This window comes from Artemia sp. Qi Xiang Cuo, chromosome 4, assembly GCF_049724085.1.
Source record: "Artemia sp. Qi Xiang Cuo chromosome 4, ASM4972408v1, whole genome shotgun sequence".
Lineage (NCBI taxonomy): Eukaryota > Metazoa > Arthropoda > Branchiopoda > Anostraca > Artemiidae > Artemia > Artemia sp. Qi Xiang Cuo.
The window spans coordinates 69,721,975-69,748,398 of record NC_142797.1 but is presented as its reverse complement, the minus strand read 5'-3'; the positions used below and the strand labels follow the sequence as shown (position 1 = coordinate 69,748,398).

General features: G+C 35.4%; 1 protein-coding gene and 1 pseudogene across 1 annotated transcript in view; one reads left to right on the top strand and one right to left on the bottom strand.

The window, feature by feature from the left end:
- Positions 1-15,964: 15,964 nt before the first annotated feature.
- LOC148953372 (uncharacterized) overlaps positions 15,965-26,424 on the bottom strand; it is a 28,817-nt gene continuing 18,357 nt past the window's right edge. Inside the window, exons 4-5 of the mRNA XM_089087943.1 lie at positions 20,196-20,318; positions 15,965-16,217 (exon numbers count right to left, since the gene is read on the bottom strand). Of these exons, the coding sequence (XP_088944069.1) occupies positions 16,020-16,217; positions 20,196-20,318 (321 nt within the window). The 3' untranslated portion in view covers positions 15,965-16,019. The remainder of the gene's footprint in view (positions 16,218-20,195; positions 20,319-26,424) is intronic.
- Positions 16,245-18,103, top strand: LOC148953373 (large subunit ribosomal RNA; annotated as a pseudogene).

Sequence of the window (26,424 nt, the reverse complement as noted above, 5' to 3'; positions counted from 1 at the left end):
TCTCAGCGATAATTATTTTATTTTTTTTATTTCTTTTTTTTTTTTTTTTTATTGACTTTCATTTTGAATCATGTAGCTTTCGTGTGTTCATAGTCCGAAACCGAATTGACTAATGGTATCCTTCTGGTGAGCCCTAATACCATACCGAATAGACATGAACCATTTTTTTTACATTGACATTCATTTGTTTTTCATTATCTTTTTAATGTAACATTCTCTTGCGCGGGATGTCATGTTACTTGGTTTTTGGTTTCTTCACAATTTACACTCATTAATCATGTCCTGGCCCGTTTTCACTTATTCAATTCAAGTAAGGTTAGTTTTTGGCTGTTTTGCGTCGTTATTGGCCAATCATGTACTTGTTCTTTGCCATTTAATTGAATGCATGTTCTAGCATCATGGTTCCATTATAGCCGCAAACTCGTCAACAGTGAACCACCACTCATAGTAGTCAAAATAAAAAAAAAAAAAATATAAGGAAACAGTCTTGTCAAAAAACATTTGTCATTTCGGAAATATTTATTTTTTGCTTTAGGTTAAACTGAATCCTCAAGAATAATATGAATTTCCCCCAAAATAATCTTGAAATAAAAAGCGCAATCTTTGCTTAAAACCTTTCATTGTTGGTTTATAGTCAATGCTTTTATTTTCTTTTTTTAAGGTCAAAAGTTAGATAGATTTTTGGTAGACTCGAAGATCAATTCGGTAAACTTTTTTCTATAGATGGTCTCAGACACGTTTTGAAAATCAAATATACCTTTGTTCTCGTTGTTAAGCGCAACAACGAAACGCAACAACGGTCATTAAACCCTCAAGTTTTTACACAACTAGGGCATTAGTAATTTTTAAAAATTTTATTGGTAGCCTTTACATGAAGAAGTGGAATAAATTTGACCAGAACAAAGGTGTGAATGCAATTATTACTCCCCAATCTGCTCAACCTTCAATCTTAGCCCCTTCCATGAAGTTTTAATTCCTTTAATCCCTTTTTACGACTTCTTCCATCCCTGCTGAGCGATTCCTGCTTTTATTTGGTCCTAGATGGATTGCCAGAAACTACCATTTTCGGCCATCCACAAAGTAATGGTCAAGAAACTATTTGCCCGATGCTCGTAATCTATAAGGCTCAGAACTAAAGAGGTTATGATTCTTACTCTTTTCAATTTTTCATCCAGATATAAAAATGGGCCATCGACGAGTGTAAAACAAGAACATTGCAAATAAATGAATTTGGAATGGAAGGGTATATTGGAAAATGGGTATACTCGGTATACTCGAATATGGAAGGGTATATTGATTCGCATTCACTTAAAAAAAGAAGCTTGTATTTCGAAGGTTTTAGAAGGCAATCGGCAAATAAAATGCTTGCCTTTACAAAACTTTAATATTTATTACACGAAGAAAAACTTCGGGAAATCGGGAAAAAAAGGAGGCAAAAATGATCGACCTAATGAGTGTTAAGGCATATATTTCTCAAAGATTTCAAGATTCAAGATTCAACAACTTACTAAAAATGATTCATGCCGGCTTTACGACCGGTTACAAATAAAGCACATATATGCTTGAAAAACGCAACCAGTACACATTTACTAAATTATAAAACTAACCAAATCATCACTGAAATTAACACAAATAAAGAACAATAAAAAAAGAGATAATAACACTAATTACTGACCAATAAATTATGAAAAAAAATAAAAAAAAAATAAAAAGAAAAATAAATAAATAATAAAAAAATAATATAATAAAACGAATATATTAATAACAGAACAAAAAAAAATCTTAATTTCTCCTCTCTCGTCTTCCAGCCCCACACTCACCAACTACCCCCAAGAAGATGCTTCTTTAACCGGTTTTTAAATTGCGGGACACTTTCCGCTTCCCGAATTAAGTCTGGAAAAGTATTCCAGACCACCGGACCCGAGTGCCTTACCACATGGCTAGAGCGAACCGTACTTCTTGGCTCACTTACCAGGCCTGCATTTCTCGTAGCATATCCGTGATAAAATGAGTTAAAACGAAAAAAGTTACTAAAAACATCAGGCGATAAACCATACAAGATCTGAAATACAGAAATACCAATATAAAAATATCTAATCGCACCTATATTCAAAATCCTAAGTTTCCTAAAAATCGAATCTGTACTTAAAACTCCTGTATCATGCATACCAATTAATCTCACTGCTTTGTTTTGCTGAATCTGCACTCGTTTAAAATTGCACGTAAAATTACTAGCCCAAATCATACATCCATAATTTATATACGGCGCAATCAAAGAATGGTATAAAAGAACTAAAATATGAGAAGGTAAAAAATGTTGAAAACGTCTTAAAATCCCAAGGCCACGGGCTACCTTACATGCAACCATCACCGTGTCTTCTCCAGCTGAGGTTCTGATCGAGAATGAATCCTAGGTAACGCACTTCCTCAACCCGCTTTAGTACATCACCATTTATTGCTATTTCACTGGGAAGATTTGGGGATACACCAGTCCCACTAAACAGAATACAGTTACTCTTTGCCGCGTTAGTGCTAAGTAAGCTAATGCCTACAAAGTCACTCAACCCTTGCAGAGCTCTGTTTGATTTCTGGACCAATTCTTCAAGAGTCTTCGCTGCCACAACAAGTGCTGTATCGTCGGCGAAAGATGTCATAGACGCACCAGGAGTATAAGACCGCATACTGTCAACATACACTAAATACAACAGGGGTCCTAAGACGGAACCCTGGGGAACTCCACAAGAAACAGGGAAAAACTTAGAAAACTTCTCCCCTAGATTTACCATAACTGACCTACCATTTAATACGAACTAAACCAATCCAAACATCTCCATTTTACACCCAAATCCCTTAATCTATCCAATAAAATACTAAAATCAACGGTATCAAACGCTTTTTTAAAATGTATAAAAATACTAATACAATATTCACCCTTTTCCAAAGCTAAATTAATATTTTCTAAAAGATGTTGTACAGCATGCGAAGTGGAATGGCCCTTCCGGAATCCAAACTGCCCATCATACAATGCATGCAGGCTCGTGAGGTGATCATAAAGTCTTCCATGGATAACTTTTTCATACGCTTTCGAAAACACTGGCAAAATAGAAATAGGCCTCCAGTTTGATATATCCATTTGAGTGCCCCCTTTGTGGAGAGGGAGAATCTTTGCTGTTTTCAATAATTTTGGAAATACTCCCTTCTCCATTGATAAATTTATTAGATGTACGAGTACAGGAAGAATGTACACCAGAATTGATCGAATAGTCTTCAGGTTAACACCATCTAACCCGGCATTGTTGGATCCAATTCCATTTCCGTTCCCTCGCCCCTCCCATCAGCACACGAGTTGCTACCAACAAGAGCTTGGGAATTTCTAGTTTCCGCTTGTATCTTCGTTCCAATGTGACTAAAATAATCACCAAACTTATCAAACAGCTCTTGTCTATCCTCTACAACCACTCCTTCGATTTCAATTCGAGGGTCTTGAGTTCTCCGACGCCCGCTAACCAGTTCATTAATAACTTTCCAAGTTCTTTTCAGATCTGCTTTATTTTCGTCAAAAAGTGCCGAGTACTATTGTTTCTTTTTTTCTTCTCAGTGAGTTCACCATATTCCGAATCTGTTCAAAATGAGAATTGTTTTCCTCCTTTGAAGATCTCAAATAATCTTGAAACGCACTGTCCCGCTGTTTACGTAAGTTAACTAGCTCTTCATCGACCCATGGTTTTCTCGGCATATTTGGTCTCTGTCTGAGTGTCTTTAGCGGACAAGTTTTGTCAAATGCAGTAGTTATGATGCTACTAAATTGCTCAAAAGCATCACAGGGGTTAATCTGGTTCAATACAGATTCAAAACATGTTGCACTTATTTCTTCTTTAAACTTCCGAATGTTTTCAGGCTTAATCTCTCGAACAATTTTTTTTTGCTTTTTTTGGCGTGACACTTGTAAATCTAAACTAAATACCACTGGAAAATGATAAGATGCCGAATTCACTACAATATTAGTAAACGCCTTTCGGATATACTTTGATGAGACAAACACATTGTCAATCAGGGTAGCAGAGTGGTCCGTGATCCTAGTAGGAATTGTTACAGTGGGAAAAAGATCATTAGAAACCATAAAATTTAAAAAATCTAAATTAATAATAATAATAATTTATTTTTGACCCACTATACATAAAATTAAGTGGAGTAACAAAATAAAAGAGAAAAAAAAACAACAAAAAAAAACCACAAAGATAAATTTAACAACAACACAATAATTAAGTATTAAACTCTATGAGCGGTTGCTACCCGGGTAAGTGGGTTGTTGACACCCAGAGGAGCATAAATGTTCTCTTGAAGACGGCTACTTTGTCTAACAAAACAATTTACAATATCCGGAGTGCCAAAAATCCGCATCATTGTTCTATTACTGTTTCTGCGAGGTAGATACAATAAAAACTTGCAATATCTGAAATACATAATTCTAATATCGCTAATATCCCCTGGCCGAAACAGGATGTGAAGGCCAGCTGGGAACAAAACTGCATGGTCACAAAAGCTCGAGTACAATTTAGCCAATGCTTTTCTGTTATATCTTCCCCTGTTGGGGACAATTTTGGCGTACCCAGTTTCAGCTTCTCTTTAATATCACTCAATGCCCGGAAACGAAATAAGGTAAGCGATTTGCAAATATTGATCCCAAGCCACCGGAAAGATTCAACACTTTTTACAGAAAATACGCCGCAATCAAGCGGCGTTGCTGAGGATTTTGAATTAAACACTAAATATTCGCATTTATCAGTGTTGAGGCTAAATCCAATTTCCCCATACAGCCGCGATACTAGCAGCACAGACTTCATTAATGTGAAATTTGACCTGCTTACAGGCAGAAGATCATCCGAATATGCAGTATAGGAGGCGTTTGACAACCCTTAAGAGTAACAAAGCGGTATCGTATTTAGCACATTCAATAAACGAGGTTTAAAAATTTGAAGTGAAAGCACACAACCCTGACGGACCCCAGATCTTGCTGAGATTTTGGCAAGGGCCCGGGAACCCTGCCTCAACTGAATAAATGAATTCTGGTACCAAAACCGAAGTACACAGATAATTGAACTATTCACACCCAAACGTGCCAGAGAAAACTATGCCTGAGAGTGACAAACAGTATCGAAAGCTTTAGATAGGTCTAACGCACAAAAGTGAACTTCCGTTTTTAAACGATGTGCTTCTTGTAACACCTTTGCATGTATACGGTGTGCATGCTAGCATCATATACGTGACTTAAAACCGAACTGATTTGCGTCATAATCCACCTTATCTTGAATAAATGGGAGCAATAAATATTCAAATAGTTTGCTTAAATTACACGCTACAGTTATAGGGCGGTAGGATCCACAATTAATACTACCTGTAGATAAAAGATCAAAATTAAAATGCCCCATACATATTAACTCTTGCTGCGACTTCTGAACTATCATTAGAAGACATTGGAAAACTTCTGTGAATTCCTCATACGACGCACATGGAGGTTTATAAACTACTGGTAGGATATTTTTTCTCACACCAAGCCTCATACCAATCTCAATTTCAATAGAAAGTGTTTCTACCTTACCTTCTCTCCAGACATCAAGATCCTCCCTGGGCTTCCATTTAAGTGAATCACTTACTATCAAACCGAGTCCGCCGCGGTTCATTGAAGCTCTACTCCTCGTGGTAAGCTGATAGCCCGGAAAATCAAAAGACGAGAGAGGACTATCCTTACTCAAAAATGTTTCACCAAGGGCCATAACATGGAGATTCCTACATTTCAAAAGAAAATCAAATATCTCATCATACGAAGAAGTAAGGTGGCAGTTTCACGAAAACACATTAAAACCAGCATTTTGCATAATTCCAAGATAACAAGAATCACAATATTTACTAAACTGCAAAGGTCTATAATTCACTGTAGACTCTTCATTCGCCAAATCCGAAAGTAAATAACTATCAATATCAAACGGGCAACTTTCCAAATGGCTCAGCCTCGATGTGGTACCGATTGGTACATCACACATATTTATATCTAATAGACACTTTCATAGCTTTCATTGTGAAAAAAAAGTAGAAAAAAAAATAAATAAATAAGAAAATAAAATTAAAAAAAGGGCAGTTGAGCTCTCGGAACAGATAAATAATAATAAATGAAAAGAGAACAAAACATTGACAAACAATAAACTAAAACTACAAAATAAATACAAGCAACTAAAAACAATCTGCCAGTGACAGAATCCTGCGAGCAATGGTTTCTGTTGGGAGCTTTGCGAGAATTAGCCCACGATCAGACCAGACATTTTGCACTCCTAAACTGTCCCTTACTGTATTCAGAATGTCCCGACGGGGTTTCTATAGGGCCTCAGATACGAAAAGACCAGACTTAGCAAATTTAGTTTTGCTCTTGAAAACTTTCTTTGCCATTTCGCTGCTTCTCAATTTTACAAGCACCGGTTCAACATCTCTTTGGCCTTGTGCAGTAGAATTATTTAACGGTAGCGTTAAATACTCTGAATGTCATTTTGCGAAAAACCGGACTCCCATTTTCTGTGTTATGATGTTCATAGTTGTTGCTTTCAAATCTTCACCCGGTAACTACTTCACACCGTAGAAAACTAGGCTATCTAGAAGCTTTTCTTGATCAAATCATCTATTCTACTTTCCATTTGTTCCACGCGATTTTCCAACCCTTGAAATTCTGATTTGAAACTTTTGTATGACTGTAATATGCTCTGAAACTTTGGTGTAAACTCAAGGGACACTGAGGCATAGATTTCACTAATTATCGTCTCGCACGATTGCTTTAGGGAATCCCCACTTTTCTGTTGTTTATCCCCGCACTTTTCTAAAACCTTCTCAGTAATTAATTCCATCATTGATTTTTGCGTTCTTGCAATTTCATCCTCGCTAGCAACAATTCTCTCCAATACCTGAGATGACGAGCTCGCTGGATCGCTGATTTCAAGCGCAGCGTACGATTTGCTTTGTTTGTAGATTTCGGGAGAAACTCTAAAAAAACGGAATTTTGATACTAGTAGATACATCAAAAGAATCAGGTTTTTATGCTGATTTCAAATTGAGAATTTTCATCAAGTTTAGCCCTACCCATCAAAAGTTACGAGCCTGAAAAAATTTGCCTTATTTTCGAAAAAAGGAGGAAACACCCCCTAAAAGTGATAAAATCTTAATCAAAATTAAACTATTAGATTCGGCGTATCAGAAAACCCTACTGCAGTGGTTTCAAGCTCCTATCTGCAAAAATGTGGAATTGTGTATTTTTTGCCAGAAGAAATATCACGGATGCGTGTTTATTTGTTTTTTTCTTCTTTTTTTAGGGGTGTTTGTATCGATCCAGTGGTCCTAGAATATCGTGAGAAGGTTCATTCAATGGAAATTAGAAATTCTAGCGCCCTTTTAAGTGACCAAAAAATTGAAGGGCAACTAGACCCCCTCCCACGCTCATTTTTTCCCGAAGTCACCTGATGAAAATTTTGAGATGGCCATTTTGTTGAGAATAGTTGAAAATCTAATAATTATGTCTTTGAGGATGACTTCATCCCCCATAGGTCCCGGGGGAAGGGCTGCAAGTTATGAACTTTGCCCAATGTTTTCATATAATATTGGTTACTGGGAAGCATACCGACGTTTTCATGAGGGATTTTTTCTCGGGTGTGTGGGGGGGGGGGGGGTTCGGATGAGGATGTCAGTGGGAGGATATTTCCATGGAGGATGTTTTCATGGGGGAAGGGACATTTCTAAGAAGGAAGTCCCTTCCTATTCTGGGAAGGGACATTTCCCAGCATTATTTAAAAAACGATCAGAAACGAAATAAAAAAAAACAGGATTTTTCAACTTAAATTAAGAATCAACATTAAAAATTAAACAAACAGAAAATACTACGTATATGCCTCGCTCTTTACGCTAAAGCTTTTTTTAGTACTTTCAAAGCAGCTATCTATTCTAATTAAACGGCCTTTTGTGATTCAGGGGTTTGTGATTCGAACAAAATTCGAACTTTAGCGTGAAGAGCGAGATATTGACTAGGGTGTGAACCCCCTAAAATACGTAATAATTTCTGTTCGTTTGAAGTTTCAATGTTGCTCCCTGCTTTCAGTTGAAAAAAAAACTTTTTTTTTAATTTAATTTTTTCAACTAGGAACATACTCTCGGTTTACTGTTGCATTTGAATGAGAAAATATGTTTTGATAGATCTTCAGGAAGCGCAGAATTATTTCGGACATTGCATGAATTATAACTTTGTCCTGAATTTGTTCAACAATGATGATTTTTTATTTATTTTTTTTTTTGCTCTGTGGGCTGTTTGGACCTTGAATAATTTAAAAAACTTGGTCCACAAAGTTAAATTTTCAAAGAAAAGTAAAGAGCTCCATTGAACCAAAAATATGCAGAAATAAAGTGTATATATACTATATTACATTGTCTATATATATATATATATATATATATATATATATATATATATATATATATATATATATATATATATATATATATATATATATATATATATATATATATATATATATATATATATATATATATATATATATATATATATATATATATATATATATATATATATATATATATATATATATATATATATATATATATATATATATATATATATATATATATATATATATATATATATATATATATATATATATATATATATATATATATATATATATATATATATATATATATATATATATATATATATATATATATATATATATATATATATATATATATATATATATATATATATATATATATATATATATATATATATATATATATATATATATATATATATATATATATATATATATATATATATATATATATATATATATATATATATATATATATAATATCTATATTATATTGTTTATCCACATTTTTTGGTGTTTTTTATATTTTTGTTTTATATTTTTTTAGTACAGTGCAAATTACGTTGTGGTTTTTAGGAGACACAGGGGCTGTCAGCCCTACGCATGTTAATTTCTGTTCGGTTAAAGTTTGAATCGTTTATCTATTGTAATTTCTGCCGTTTTGGGTTTCATTTATTTTTTTATGTTGATTTGTGAAAGTTTTTCGCTTAGAAGATTATTTTACATTATTTCTCCTCCTATCTGGCTTAATGAAGCTCTATAATTTTCTTTGAAAATTTTATTTTGATGAAAAGGTTTTATAAATTAATTTCTGTTTGTTTTTAAGATAAATAATCATTTTCATTGAAAAAGAAATTATTATTTAAAATTGTCGGTTATATTTTTATAAAAAAAAGCATAGTTTGGATTGCTATTTCTATGTGAGACCATTTTTCAACAAATTTTTAACAACATACACTTTTTGAATATCTTGACACAATTAGTATTGTTTAATTTAGTTTTATAACTCATCTGGTTCACATAAAAAAATAAAACTTTATACCATTCCTAAAAAAAATTTATATCTATGCTCTTTGACAATATGGATACGCTTACACTCTTTTGATTTAGTTAAATTGTAAGAGCAGAAGTAGAAATAGTAGTGGCCCTAAAAGTTTCAACTTAATTACTTTCGTCGTTCTTGCGATATTGCTGAGATGTCTTATTGGGAACCAGCATACACATAGTGTCTTTTGATTTAGTTTTAAAGAAACATTTTGCTTTAAAGCATATTGGGCAAATTACATAACTGTGGGTGGATGACTTACCCAGCGTCGCTAAAGACACATTTTCTGGACCATGCTGAACAAAATAGCAATCTTAAAATATTGGTTAGATAGGTTTGGATAATTAGTGGGCTTCGGAAGAGGGTTGCTTGCCCTCCAATCCCTTTTGACTCTTAAAAAGCGCACTAGAACTTTTAATTTCCAATCAGATTAGCTCCTTTAAAAGTTTCTATGTTATTGCTATCTATGATAGCACTGCACTGCCTTTACAATAATTATATGCCTTTATGAAAACCAGCATGCATATAGTTTTTTCGTTTAATTGAGACTCCCCTTAAACTCTCCTAAAACTTTTCACCTTAATACCTTTAGCGTTATTATTTGCAGCAATAACAGTAGTAATATTAATAGTGTACACATAGTGCCTTTTGGCTAGTTCAAAATCCACCACAACTTACCCTGAAAGGTCCAATTCAATAATGAAAGCCGTTCTTGAAATATCGCTGTGTCACCCTTTTGACAAGCTGCATGCTCATAGTTCTTTTCGATTTAGTTCAACATCCACCTAAATATTCCTTGAAAACTTCACATTAATACCCTCAACTCACGTCATAGCAATAATTGTAGTAGCAGTAGTAGCATTAGTAGCACATTGATGCACATAGCACCTTTGGTTTATTCAGAATACCCCTCAACACATGCTGAAAGTTTCAAGTCAATACCACAAACCTTGCTTGAAGTATTGTAAATACGTCCTCTTGACAACTTGTATGTGCATAGTGTGTTTATATTTAGTTCATACTGTTTCAATATTTCCAAATTTTGGCCATAATTCCCTTAGCTTTAGTGGCAATAGTAGCAGTAGTACCAATAGAAATAGTAGTATCAGTAGTAGTAGCAACAGTAGAATTAATACTAGTAGCCATAGCTTTAGTAGCAATAGTAGCAGTAGCAGTAGTAATAGAAGTAGGAGTAGCAGTAATAGTAGTAGTAGCATGAATAGGTGCAGTAGCATTAGGATGCATATCCCCCATAACAACATCTCTCATAGCAAGTCCTGTAAATTTCGAATTCACACACCAGATCATTCCAAGATATTGCTGATACGCCCTTTTGACAACCTGCATATAGAAGGTGTATTGCGATTCAGTTCACTTCCCCCCCCCCCCCTCAACATTCCCTGATAATTTTACCTTCATACCACTAGATATCGTTGTAAGAGTGGCCATAGTAGTATTACTAGTGTTAGTAGTACTAGCAGTAGCATTAACAGTAATATTACCAGTGCTAGTAGCAGCAGTAGTATTAAAATTTTGCCTTTTGGTCAGTTGAACATCCTCACATGAAGTCCTGGAAGTTTCAACTTAATACGTTGCTATGACATTGCCGATATTCCCTTTTGATAAATTGTATATTTATATGTTTCCTGAAATTTTCATCTTAATGCTCTTAGCCTTCCAAGTAGTTACAATAGAAGCAGTAGTTGGAGTAGTAGTAGTAGTAGTTGTAAAAGTAGCAGTGGTGGTAGCATTAGTAGTAACGTGCACATATTTTCTTTTGGTCAATTGATCTTCCCCCTTAAGCATTCTCAGAAAGTTCCAACTTAATATCCAAATCCATTCTTAAAATACGCCCTTTTGACAATCTGCATACAAACTTCAATATTCTCTCAAATTTTCACCTTCATACACTTAACCTTAATAGAACTGGTATCATAGTAGTAGTAGTAATAGTAGGAGAAGTATTAGTATCAGGAGTAACAGTAGTAGCAGCAGTATTATTAGGAGTAGTAGCATGTACATGCTGCCTTTTGGTCATTTGAACATCCCCTGATGATACCCCGTACGTTTAATCATGATACAAGTTCTTGCAACTGAAGTAGTGGTTGGAGTAGTTTAGTGGCAGTAATAGTAGTAACTTTAATAAAAGCAGAAGTGGTAGTAGTATTAGTAGTTGCATGCACATATTCTATTTTGATCATCTGATCTTCGCCTTTAAGAATTCTCTGAAAGTTCCGACTTAATATCTGTATATGTTCTTGAGGTACATCCTTTTGACATTTTGCATGGACTTAGTTGTTTTTATTTAGTTCAAATTTCTCTTCAATGTTCTATCAAATTTTCACTTTCTTACGCTTAACCTCAATAGTACCAGTAATGTAGCTGAAGTAGGAGTAGTAGCAGCAGTAAGTATTGTATTAGTAGTAGTAGTAACAGCATTAGCAGCAGTATTAATAGCACTAGTAGCATATAGATGTTGCCTTTTGGTCAGTTGAAGCGCCCTCGTGATGCCCCAGAAATTTCAACTTGATATGGTAGGCAGAAATATTTCTAAAATTTGTAGGCACATAGTACGTTTTCATTTAGCTCAACTTTCCCCTCCATATTTGCTCAGACGTTCATTTCAATATCCTAAGCCTTGGTAGTACTCGCTACAAAAGCAGTAATTTTAGTGGTGGCAGCAGTAGTAGCAGTGGTAGCTGTTGTGGTGGCAGTTGTAGTAGTAGTAATGTGTAAATACTGCCTTTTGGTTTTATTATTTTGTTTTTTATTATTTGGTTTTATTATTTGGTATAATATTGCCCTTCTCATTTCCTGAAAGTTGCAAATTAATATATTCAGTCATTCCTGAGTTACGCCTTTTGAAAATCCTTATGCACATAATGTTTTTTTATTTATTTCAGAAGTCCACTCAATATTCTCTAAAAGGCTCACTAGAATGTTCTTTGTCTTTTTTGAAAGTAAAGGTCAAACATGCCTACATTTCTCAATAACACATACTATATGTAAACAATAGAAGAATCGCATAACTTACTACCTTTGCCCTTTAGGGTAGAGAGCGGGGTAATGACGAGGGGGTGAACCCTCTCATATACGTAGAAACTTTTGTTCGTTTTAAGTTTTAATGTTACTCCTAACTTTTAGTTGAAAAAACGTGTTTTTTTTTATGTAATTTCTTATCGTTTTTTAAACAATGCTGGGAAATCCGGTGCCCCCTTAATGGAAAATTCCCACCCCTCATGAAAAATTTTTCCATGGAAGAATTCTCAATGGCACATACTGTATGTAAACAATAGGAGAATCGCCTAACTTACTACCCTTGCCCTGTGGGCCGTAGGGAAGGTGACATCCCTAAAGACACAATTACTGGACCTTTCAACTATGGTGTCCAAAATAGCCGTCTCAAAATTTAGATTGGTTGCTTCTAGGGAAATGACGAGCTTTTGAGGGACTGATTGCCCTCTAATCACTTTTGACTCTTAAAAAGGGCACTTTCAGTGAAACCCTTTTATACCCCTGGGGCATAACATACAACCCTTTTTACCTGGCTCTTGGTGGTTTGTCAACCCTGTAGGCATTGTTATATGATTTTTAGCCTATTTTGAACAAAATGGTTATCTCAAAATTTCGATCGGATACATTTGGGGAAAAGAGGGTCTGAGGGGGATAGTTGCCCTCCATTTATTTTTGATTTTCAAAAAGGGAATACGAACTTTCAATTTTTAACCAAATGAGTGTCCTCCTAAATATAGGAGGAGTTTTATCATAGGACTATTCCTTTCATAAAAATCGTATATACCGCCGGGGCATAGCTTACGACCCTTGCTTCTGGGCTCAGAGGTTTTGTGTCAACCCTAGGGGCATTCTTATATGATCATTCGACTATTTTGACTTTGGACTATTTTTGAACATCTCAAAATTTCGATCGGATACATTTTGGGAAAAGGAAGCGTGGGTGGGTGGATAGTTGCCGTTCGATTATTTTTGACTCTTAAAAAGGGTACTAGAACTTCCGATTACCAATCCAATAATCCCCCTCCAAAGTTTATATAACCACTTCTTCCATAGAAACCTTATATATTAGCAATGGGCAATTACCATAACTTATAGCCCTTGCCCTGAGAGCTTTGGGGGAATATTGACATCCCAAAAGACATAATTACTGGACCTTTTAACTATTTTGAACAAAATGGCTGTCTCAAAGTTTTGATTGGGTTACTTCGGCAAATGACGGGCATGTAGAGGGGGTTTCCCTCCAATCACTTTTGACTTGTAAAAATATCATTAGGACTTTCAATTTCCAATTTAATGAGCTCCTTGCGAACTTTCTATAGCAATTCCTTCTATACGAAGCGCCATGGTGAAAAAAAAAATTACATTATGCCCACATCTGTCTTTGCTTAGGCAGCACTATTACACTGCCTATGAAAATGCCAATATAAGGTGAAGAGTGGGAGGGGGCCTAGTTGCCCTCTATTTTATGGTCACTTAAAAGGCACTAGAACTTTTAATTTCCGTTCGAATGAGCCCTCCCGCGATATTGCAGGACCCTTGGGTCAATACAATCACCCCTGGGAAAAAAAAAATTAACACGCAACCTTACTTCCCGTAGCCTTTCTTCTTGCAAAAAATTCAAAATTCCACATTTTTAAAGATAGGAGCTTGAAACTTCTATAGTAGGGTTTTCTGATACGCTGAATCTGATGGTGCGATTTTCAGTAAAGTTCTATTACTTTTACGGGGTGTTTCTCCCTTTTTTCGAAAATAAGGTAAATTTTCTCAGGCGCGTAACATTTGATAGGTAAGATTAGACTTGATGAAACTGATATATTTGAAATCAGCATAAAATTTGATTCTTTTTATGTATCTACTGGTATCAAAATTCATTTTTTTAGAGTTTTGGTTACTATTGAGCCGGGTCGCTCCTTACCTACAGTTCGTTACCACGAACTGTTTGAAACCAAATTGTTCCTTTTTACCTGTTAGGTCATCTTTTAACGATCAGTCTAAAGTAAGTACTACGAGATATATGTGAAAAAAAATTGAAATTTTTCATGATTCTCAGATAGTCAGTCAGTTGCACTATTGCGTTTTCTGTAAGGAACTGTAAGTAAGGAGTGACCCGGCTAATTCGTAATTGAAAAAGAATCGAATTTTTATGCTGATTTCAAATATATACGTTTCATCAAGTTTAGTTAATGAAATCAACTTACCTATCAAAAATTAAGAGCCGGGAAAACCTTGCCTTATTTTCGAAAAAGGAGGAAACATTCTCTAAAAGTCATAATATCTTAATGAAAATCCTACCATCATATTCAAAGTATCAGAGAAACCTACTGTAAATGTTTCAAGCTCCTATCTGCAAAAATGCGGAATTTTGTATTTTTTGCCAGAAAAATATCACGGATGCGTGTCTATTTTTTTTTTCCAGGGGTGATTGTATCGACGCAGTAGTCCTAAAATATCAAGAGAGTGTCATTTAACAGAAAAAATAAACTTCTAGTGCCCTTTTTAAGTAACAAAAAATAGAGGGCAACTAGCCCCCCTCCCACGCTTATTTTTCCCAATGGAGGAATTTTTCCATGGAGGATCTTTCGACGGAGGAATTTTTCATAGGGGAAGATAATTTTTACATGAAGGAAGCACCGGATATCCCAGCACTATTTAAAAAATGATCAGCAATTAAATAAAAAAAATTTTCAACTGAAAGTAAGGAGCAACATTAAAACTTAAAACAAACAGAAATTATGGAACAAAATTCGAACTTTAGCGTAACGAGCGAGGTATTGACGAGGGGGCGAACCCCCTCATATACGTAATAATTTCTGTTAGTCTTAAATTTAATGTTGCTTCTTACTTCTAGTTGTAAAAACTTGTTTTTTTTTTATTTGAAATAGAGTTAGAACGGAAGTTAACAGGTAATAAGTTGTTCTGTGATTTCAATTTGTTGAATATTTCCTTCCAGAATATATTATAGTTACAAAAGTGTTTATGAATAGGCAGGGGCAGGTCTAGAGCAAAATCTTGGGGGAAGTCCAATGTGACAAGGGCGCCAATAAGCAAATTCTCGGGGGGGGGGGGGCAATGTGACAAGGCTGCCAATAATTGACCAAATTGGCAAATTTATTCTAAAAAGAAGTGAAAAAGAAAAAAAGGGAAAGAGGGTTCCAGAAAAAATATCTGGGGGTCCCCCGGCCTCCCTTGGATCCGCCAGTGTGAATAGACCTACTTTATTATAGTTTAATTGGATTTTACAAAGGAAACTATTAAGTTAGTGCTGTATTTATAGTTCGTGCTTTTTAATTGTTATGATATCCTTATAAAGCCTATCCTAAAGTCTAGCTTTCATTTATATGAGTGTTGTTGTAATGAATTTTTCATGGTACTTTGGAGGCTGCTCCTGGAGTAGCACTTGAAGAGTTAGGAGAAGTGACGAAACCTACAGATTAAGCAGCAGATAGGTATGGATTACAACAGTTCTTAGATATAACCTTTGATCTAATTGCTTGAACTTGATAACATGACTTGTGTCATTGTTAATAGTAGGATACCATATTTATAATAACCTCAGCAATATATTCATTGTTGGTGTGTAGTTTCTCTAAGTGAGTTCGACTTCTAATTCGAAGCTTCTTGCTCTGATAAAGGTACTCAATTTTCTCTTCCCAGAAATGGCTTAAAAGTTTGCCCAGATTTTTATCTTCAGATTTTAAAGACAGTACATCTTTTGCTATCTGAAAAAGAAAATAACTTAGACAAACACAGACTACATAAAATGTGTTTACACCACGACAAAGAAAATTTTGAAATATACGTGAGCAAGAGTTATACTAACAAATATGTAAAGAATACGAAGAAGAAGAAAAAATTAAGTCAATAAAAAAAAGTTCCAAGTTTGAGTATAATATTCTAAAGGTTTTCCCATTTGAAAACTGTTTTCCAACTTTAAGAAATTAAGGCAGAAAAACACTTGAAGGAGTCCTTGACCCTAGTCACTCATCCAATCACCTAGGACAAATAGAAGGGTCCATAGACATGTAGCATTGTTTTAATAAATGTAAGTCATCATAAACTTAAAAGAAAAACATCTCAAATCTAATAAATGTTCCCAAGTGATCGGACCATGGAGTCAAACTTGTTTGCGAGTCCTAGGTCGATGAGAAGACCGATGGCGGTATGAAAGTTAACGCATTGCTTACGATACTGATGGGAAATCCTTCTCCTCTGGAGAGGGTACATCCCAGGGCGTCGTGATCCCGCTGTGGATGGCTTGCACCTAGAAAAGACATGATGGGATCCGAAAGATGGTAACCTAGGCCTGGCCAGGTCGAAGTCAAGGGAAACCCTGATGAAGGACCGAATCGATTCTGACCCGAAATTCAATCGTTGGAGCTTGGTATAGGGGCCTAAGACTAATCGAACCCTCTTGTAGCTGGTTCCTCTCGAAGTTTCCCTCAGGATAGCTGGTGCTTAAGCAAAAGAGACGGGAGTCTCATCCGGTAAAGCGAATGATAAGAGGCCTTGAGGGCATAACGGCCAAGCGGAACGATCCTACGGAAAGGAATGGGTTGCTTCAGACAACAGGACGGTGGCCATGGAGGTCGGAAACCACTTAGAAGTGTGTAACGACTAACCGGCCGAAGCAACTAGCCCTTAAAATGGGAGGCGCTTTAGAATTGTTCAGATACTTGGTGATCGTCGCTGACGCACTGGTGAGTAGGGAGGCCGCACTGGTTGCATTGAAGGGTTTGGGCGTGAGCCTGCCTGGAGGGGTCAGTGGCGCAGATCTTGGTGGTAGTAGCAAAAACTCGAGAGAACTCATTGAGCCCTGATGTGGAGAAGAGTTCCATGTGAACAGTTGTTTGACATGTGTCAGTCGGTCCCAAGCCCAGCCGGAAAAGGTAGCCCAAGACGAGCGATGAACGAAAGAGACACGAAGTGTTGATCGCAAAGCGTCAGGCTCGTGGTAAGGGCGATAGGAAATCCCGTTTTATTCGGGAACCTGGTTGGGGTACCCTTCAGATCCTCGTATCCATCTTGGCAGCAAGAATTGGCCATAAGAAGCTGGCGAGAATGCCAGGAAGAGTTTTCTTTTCTGTTTAAGTAAGATACGAACCCTGGAATTCCTCCGCAGAGAGATAGGGTTACTCTTCCGAAGGCCGTTGCACTTGAGTGAAGTCCGTGCATTCTTGTCAGTCCTCGAAAATCATGGTGAGGGCAACGTCTATTCCTCTCACCAGACCATACCGATAACAGCAGCAGGTTACCAAGGTGAGCAGCATCTAGGCGATAGATGAATGTAGGTAAGGAAAATCGGTAAATTGGATCCTTAACTTCGGGATAACGATTGGCTCTGAATATGGAGGTTGTCTGGCATGGAACAAGATGCGACTGGCTACCGAGTTGGGCTTGGGTTCTCGCAAGGATGCACGATCCCCTCTCAAGCTGGTCGTGGACGGTCCAAGTAGTGCTCTTGGTGTTTTGCGTCGGCTTGGTGCGGATCCTCGGCGCCCAATTAACGACCAACTCAGAACCGACACCTTCAACCAGGTCCTGTCAGAGGAATACACTTTTTCCTACATGGGTTTCGGTGCATTGAAATTCCTAATCCCCACAAAGTGGCGTACTTACCATAAGCTTTTTATGATATCCATGTGATAGGTGAAGTTTATGAAATATGTGCATATTAGTTGAATCACAAGAAAACAACTACAAAGATAAATTATCTTTATCCTTGTTAAAATCTGGCTTGCAAATGAAACCAAAAAAAAAAAAAAAAATTTAGAACAATCCTATGTTCCAAAAACCAAGGTGAGTTGTAAGATCAACTACTTTATTGGCCTCTGAAACCAATTAAAATTTGAAAGCCTTAGCTAGCCGTTATATTAGCTAGCTCTGAAAATGACGTTAATATATGCCAAGTTTTCAAAAGTTCAAAGGATTCGCAGTCAACTACAAAACAAAACATACGACGAAAATTATTTACATAAAATAAGTGAAGGGTGAAAAGACTGATATTAAGTGTTGGAAAGACCGATGGTATCCGTGAGAGTGATGATAACGCAAATCCTAGCTTTGGGTGGTTCGAATGATGATTTATTTGCTTTTGCCTTAATTACCAAATTTTGTTCCTAGCAATGTCGAATACCATCATGTTTGAGAATATCCAAGATATTCGTCACATTCATTATCTGGACAAATTTTAGAGAATGACTTAATCCAGTTTCTAATTAGAACTTGCGTGAATAAGGCTAAAACAACAGAAGTAATATAAAAGGGGAAAACGGAAATATTCAACGGCGGATTTTACTCCCCTTAATCGTTTAGTTGCGACATTTAAACTCTTAATTCAACCACTGAAACAAAAATTCGAAAATCTTTGCCATTCTTTCAATTGGAAAGAGCAAATAGCTGTTAACTTGTTATGATCGTTTTACAATAACTAAGAAATTTAGAATATAATTGAGTTGGTTTTTATGGTTGGAATATCTTGTAATTTAACGACTGAACTATTTGAGTGGAGGGCATAGGATACTCGAACGTCTTGAGCTGGCCTTGTTCCCAACTTTAAAAGGACTTAGAGGTTGACCGATCCTTAATCTTTTTGAGCCCTAATCCTTGCTTATATATTCAATGCTTTTTACATTAATAAATAATTTTTATATTACATAATATCATGTTTTCTCACATTAGCATAAACGCAAATTCAAATTTATGCCTAACTTATTTGTGATTAGTTTCCATAGATACTTTATAACGCTCTAATATGGTTTTCTTCAATTTTTGATAAATGTCACAGTTTGTCTTCACAAATTAATGAAGACAAATTTGCACTTCTCACGTTTCACAAATTTGCACAAAATTTCCAATCTGGCAATTGATTCAAGAATACTGACAAAGGTGAAAATAGTCCTGAGTAACTGGAATAACAAAAAATCTGTTGCGACATAACAAAATCGATATGTTTATGGCTTTGTCGCCGATTAAAGGCAGTTGGGAAATATAAATTAATTATAATACAAGGAGGAATGGAAGCCAAGAGGAAATATTTTGGAAAAATCCAGCATAGTTAAGTTCCTTATTAATGCCTAATTAGTGGTAATGTTGATACAGCCTTAGCTGTTTGTAAACAGCTGAAGTAGTTGAAATTGGAGCTATTTTGTGTATACGAGGGAGAGACAGGGAGAAACTAATTATTTAAGAAGCAGGGATTTTGGGTCTATGATGATTGGGTCTGGTTGATTCAGATAGTCATCCAATGCGGGGAGGGATTTTTATGGAGCATATAGGTCTGTGTGTCATTTCTTGACACATAATCCTTTTACAGGCTATTATGTGATAATAATAATAAATAATTATGATTCCCAATGTTTTAAAATAATAATTAATAACACTATAATGTAATAAAATTATAATCGATCATAATATTCATAATAACGATTCAATTTCATATTATTTGATAATAAAATGGTTTTTGTTTTTTACTTGTTCGTTTAGTGTAATTTAATATTTACTATTTTTTTTAGCTATAATCCACGGAGCTTTCCTGTTGAGCAGTATTCTGTTGAGCTATTGGAAAAATAAATTTTAAACACAGTACAACAAAAAAGGATTATTTGGTAAAATATATAGCTGAGTTGAGCATATATCAAGATCTGAATGTAAATTTCACCAAAACTGATTAAAAAAAAGATTAATTTGGAAAGCTTTACCTGGTTTAGTTCTTCATTGATTTGCTTTAAGAGATGTGGCTCTTGAGAAGCTTTGAGTTTGTCTTTCAAAATGCGATGTAAACTTCTTGATACTACAAGACCCAGCAAATTTGATGTCGTTTTCTGAAAAAAACTTCAATAATAAAAAGGTGAGTTTATTTCCGAACTTGGTTTCAGCAACAAGAAATGCTTTTGATGTTCTATACAGAAGAAGAGTGAATAGATAGTGGAAAATCAGTAGAGAGTAAAGTTATAAACTGTGCAGAAATAGTCCTATTATACAAACCATCCTACCTAAATAAGAGTTGGGAAGCTTCCCAATTTGTTATGAGTTCTATTTACCCTATCATTCTTGCGTGAATAAATAAGTTCTATATCACAAAATTTCATGTTTCCTAACCTTGGAAAATGAGGTATAGAAACTTCCAAGAAGTCCAGTTGAAGTGTCTTAATTTCTCAGTCAAAATGTCAATACTATAGCTGTCTTTCAACTTTATAACGCTGTATTTACCTGTATATACACTGTATATATGTGATATAAATCACTGACATTTTTATGGCCCCAAGAAGAACAATGGGTTCGACTAGTGCAGGCCAGCGACTAATAAATATTCCTCAAGCATACTTAAAGCACAAAAGCCTGATTGTAACCAGACAGAAAGAACTCTTGGGGAAATCCAAGTGAATGAATACTTTGTGCACTCCATGGTTTTCAGAACTTGGTGATGCACTCCTATCACTAAGAGAAAAAATTCTGCACGTGCAATCTCAGGCTTATTACTTTTTACTCAATATATGTCCTTTCCTTTATATATATATATATATATATATATATATATATATATATATATATATATATATATATATATATATATATTACACTACGATGAAAAGCAACCCCTAATAGATATGGCCAGGAAGAAGTTAAGTAGCCCCAAGACTAGCACTAAACAAAATAACCTAGAATAATTATCCATTAATGAAAATGCTTTTCGATTCTGTGTCGTTTACTAGCCTAGATTTTTCTCAAGGGGTGCCACTTCTCAAGGTCACCCTGTTGAAGTGTTTTCAGGCGTAGTTATGGCTACTCAAACTCGTGAATGATACAACTTGACCCCGTTATAAGGTCACGAAGGCAGGATTTTCCTTCTGGGCCATATTTCTGATTATTACATTTCTACAACTGCTTAGATAACTCAGCTAATATCGAAACTGCTAGTCGGCTCACAAATGCAACAGAAAATCATGAGTTTTGACCATAGATTGATTACATATGATGAAATAGGTGCTAAAAACCTCTTTAGTCCTCAGTTCTTTAGATTATGAGCGAGCGTTTGATTCAGCTTATGGAAGAGTTCTACCGAAGGTCTTATCCTTGTATGGTATTAAATAAAAAAAAGTCTTTTTTTACTGAAAGTAAGGAGCGACATTAAAACTTGGAACGAACAAAAATTATTCCGTATATGAAAGGGGCTGTCCCCTCCTCGACGCCTCGCTGTTTACTCTAATTTTTTTTATTGTTTTAAAAAATAGAATTGTGAGACAGAGTCAAACTTAAGCGTAAAGAGAGAGGCGTTGAGGAGGACCTCGAGCCCTTTCCCCGGCATCTGTGGGAGATGAAGTCATCATCAAAGACATATTAATTAAAGTTTCGACTCTGCTGAAGAAAATGGCTGTCTCAGAAGTATAATCAAGTGACTTCGGGAAAAAATGAGCGTGAAAGACGGCCTAGTTGCCGTAAAAAAAAAATTTGGTCACTCAAAAAGGGCACTAGAACTTTTAATTTCCGTTCTAACGGGCTCTCTCATGATATTCTAGGACCACTGGATCGATACGATCACCCCTGAAAAAAAAAACAAATATACACGCATCTTTGATCGTTCTTCTGGCGCAAAATACAAAATTCCACATTTTTGCAAATAAGAGCTTGAAACCTCTACAGTAGGGTTTTCTGATACGCTCAATCTGACGGTGTGATTTTCATTAAGATTCTATCAGTTCTAGGGGTGTTTCCCCTTTTTTCGAAAATAAGGCACATTTTTTCTGGCTCGTAACTTTTGATGAGTAAGACTAAACTTAATGAAACTTATATATTTGAATTCAGCATAAAAATCCAATTCTTTTGATGTATCTATTTGTATCAAAATTACGTTTCTCAGAGTTCTGGTTACTATTGAGTCGGGTCACTCCTTACTTACAGTTCGTTACTACGAGAGCACCGTGTAACCATAGTTACCATAGTAAAGACATTAAAGTGAATAGTGCTACATACGAGAAAAATATTGCTAGTTTTGTATTAAATCAGGAGTTAAGCAGGTGTGCTTCCTACCCCTGTTAATAGGGATCATTTTGATTGACTTTGTCTGAAGGAGCATAACAAAGGCAATGTGGGGAATACTGAATTAATTGAGGATGTAAAACTCTCCTAGACTTGAATTATGCTGATGATTTAAGCATCTTAGATGTTCATAGTAGCAAAAGAATGATTTTTTAGAGGTTTTGAGAGGTCAGGGTGCAAGAATAGGTTTCCAAATTAATGTTAAGAAGACTAAATCGTTAAGGCCAAAAATAAGCGAAGGTGAAGAGGTGATGTTGGGCAACGAGAAGATTTATGAAGTGCACAGCTTCACTTACTTAGGTAGTATTACTAGTAAAGATGTTAAACAACTTGACCCCATTATAAGGCCACGAAAGCAGGATTTTCCTTCTGGGCAATAAATTTGTTTAGAACCTTGTTGAGTGAAGATGTTAAGAGTAGAATAGTCAAGGCTCAGAGCGTTTTTTTTTAAGTAGAAAAATGTTTGAAAGAATAGGAAGAAACATCTGTAAACTAAGATTAAAATAATGGAAGCTACAGTGATGCCCAATGGTCAAGTATGGATCTGAAAAGTGGACACTTCGAAAGACACAGGTGGATTTACTAGTTATTTTTCATAGAAATTGCCTATGGAATGTTGTGGGTACCCTACTGACTGACCGTATCTCAAAGAGTAAGCTGTAAAAAATTTGGACATTCCCAATTTCCGGGACTATAACAAAAAAAAAGGTTGAGATGGCTAGGACATGTTCTGCGGATGAACACTGACGGATTGCCAAAGATCTGCCTTGTCGGCCGACCCCCTATGAAGCAGGTCATCCCCTAATAGGGTGGATGGATGTTGTAAATAAAAATTTAAGGGAAACAGTGTAAGGAGGCCTTATTTTTGTGTAAATTTTGTAACTGAATTTCAGTAAGAGTTGGAATCCCCTTTGCTCCAACAGATTAGAATTAAACCGACTATTTCAAATTAGCTTAATGTGAAAATATCTTCTCTTCGTATAGCTAGTCGTAAATCTTGAAAAGACATTTCTTGGTTTAAGCATCGAACGACATTTCGAACCCATAATAAATAGTTGAATACTCATTCTAGACCAGTTTTGTCTAAAACAGAGAGGAATGTCCAAAAGTATTAAGGCATTTCAAACTTTAGAATCAAGGCCTTACTTTTTAACAAAAAAGTTGAGGATTGGCTAAAAGGGAGGGGAAAGGTCGCTAAGCGAATCAAAATCAAGCACCAAATTGAATAAAATGTACTGATCAGAGACATATCGGGGCAGTTTTGCCTCGGAAGCTAGGAACTAAGTAAGTGAAGTTCTTTTTAACTAGGATAAAAAGCTACAACTAGCCGGTCTAAATATCCTTTGAATATAATACTTAGATAAATTAGTGAACTTCTAGAACATTCCCGTTGCTTGGTCCAAATCAAAGATCCCATTTGAATTAAGTTAACCATTACATCTTTTGAGCCACTTTGACCCAAACTTTATTTAGGGTAAAATTTCTCTTTTGAGAGTTGCCAATTGATTTACAAAGGGTTTAAACCTTACTGATAGTTTGAGGTAACCCTGAGATCCTTTGTGATTAATTAAAGGATTAAAATTGACTTATTAAAATTGACTAGAGGTGGAGAATACCCGCGTAAATAACTTAAGATTCTTGTTAGATTTTTGTTCTATTTTGGTGATTGGTTCCATAGTCCCGTTTGTATATTTCACTTAGCTAAGGCTTAAGCCGTCTAAACAAAAGACAGCATTATTAAAGGTTAAAATAATCTAAAATTAATTTCTTCCCAAACTTCAACTTGTAGAATAAGCTTCGAATAATCGTAGGTTTATGAGAAGGAAAACCCGAAGCAAGTAGTAAACGCTAGGAGAGCTTTATACTCCCCTTTTTCCAGCCTAGTGTCTCTTGGAACTTAAGCGTAGTATTTATAAAATATCTTACATCAAGAATTTGAAACTCCCTGGGTCCCAGTTTTGTGTAATCCCTACTTGGATCTTTCCAACGTTATACGGCAGATCGAACTAAGAGCGGAAAAACATATATTTGACTGGTTCATTATCTACCCAGTCCTTTCAACTGTAGATAAAAAGGTGATGTTATACAGATAGACCAAGTAAAGGGGGATTAATATCGGACAAACAGAAAGTTTAAGATCGTTTCCACCAAGGGAGCTCCAAATCAAAAACCTTTCCTAAGGAAGTTTAAGATTTGCCAGAGATCCAAGGAACACTATTTCCTTCTACAAGAAATAATTATAGGATACCTTGGTTTGGAGTTACTGATAAAGTTTTAACTAATTTATTGATTATTCCGAGCTTTGCCCACTTTTTAAACCCCTTTGATTATCTTCTTAAAGTACCTTAACGAATAAACAAAACTTGTGACTTGGGTGTTTCCATCTTGAGCCAAATTAACAGAGTTTACCTAACTTGATAATTTAGACCTAAAAGATTCTAGCACAAGGAGCGACATTAAAACTAAAAACGAACGGAAATTATTCCGTATATGAACAACACCTCGCTGTTTACGCTAAAGTATTTTATTGTTTTAAAAAATAAAGTTGTGAGACAGAGTCAAACTTTAGCGCAACGAGCGAGGCGTTGAGGAGTGGACAGGCCCTTTCATATACGGAATAATTTCTGTTCGTTTTAAGTTTTAATGTCGCTCCTTACTTTCAGTTAAAAAAAACTTGTTTTTTTTATTTAATTTCTGAACGTTTTTTAGTTAATGCAGCTTTTATTTTGGCTCACCGTCATTGAATACTTAAAGAAAATTTGCATAAAATTTTACTTTTCTTTTGCTAAATGGCTGTCTCTAAAATTGGTTCTGACGTAATTTACAAATTAACTTACGTAACGAACTTCTATATTCGTATATTTTTCTTCTGGTAAAAAATACAAAGGTGCAGATTTTTGCAGATATGAGCTTGAAACCTATGTTATAGGGTTTTCTGATACGCTGAATCTGATGATGTGATTTTCAATAAAATTCTTTTACTTCTAGGGGATGTTTCCCACTTCTTTAAAAAATCGGGTAAATTTTCTCAGGCTCGTAGCCTTTGATGAGTAATACTAAATTTAATAAAATTTTTATATTTAGAATCAGCATTATAAGCCCATTCTTTTGATACATTTATTGACATCAAAGTTCCGTTTTTAAAAGTTTCAATTACTATTGAGCCGTATCACTTGCTTTTTTTATTGTTTTTTTTTATTACGTATATGTTATTACGTATATGATGGGGTTCTCCCCTTAGTCAATTCCATGCTCTTTACGTTAAAAGTTAAAAACAAATTAATTCACAAACCCCGGAATCACAAAGACCGTTTAATTAGAATAGATAGCTCTTTTGAAAGCACTAAAAAAACTGTAGCGTAAAGAGTGAGGTATTGACTTGGGGGAGAACCCCCTCATATACGTAATAATTTCTGTTCATTTTAAGTTCTAATGTTGCTTCATACCTTCAGTTGAAAAAACTTGTTTTTTTTAAATTTAATTTCTGATCGTTTTTTAAAAAATGCTTGGAAATCTGGCACCCCCTTCATAGAAATGTCCCTTACCCCAAAGAAACATCCTCCACAGAAAGATTCTCCCGAGTAACCCCCTCCTCCAGCCCCCCCCACCGGAAAAAAATTCTTCCTGAAAATGTCTGTATACTTCCCAATAACCAATACAATATGTAAGCAATGGGCAAAGTTCAACGCTTGCTGCCCTTCCCCTGGGAACTGTGGGGAATTAAGTCATCGTAAAAGACATATTCATTAGGTTTTCGACTATGGAGAACAAAATGGCTATCTCAAAATTTTAATTGGGTGACTTCGAGAAAAAATGAGCGTGGGAGGGGGCCTAGTTGCCCTCCATTTTTTTGGTCACTTAAAAAGGGCACTAGAACTTTTAATTTCCGTT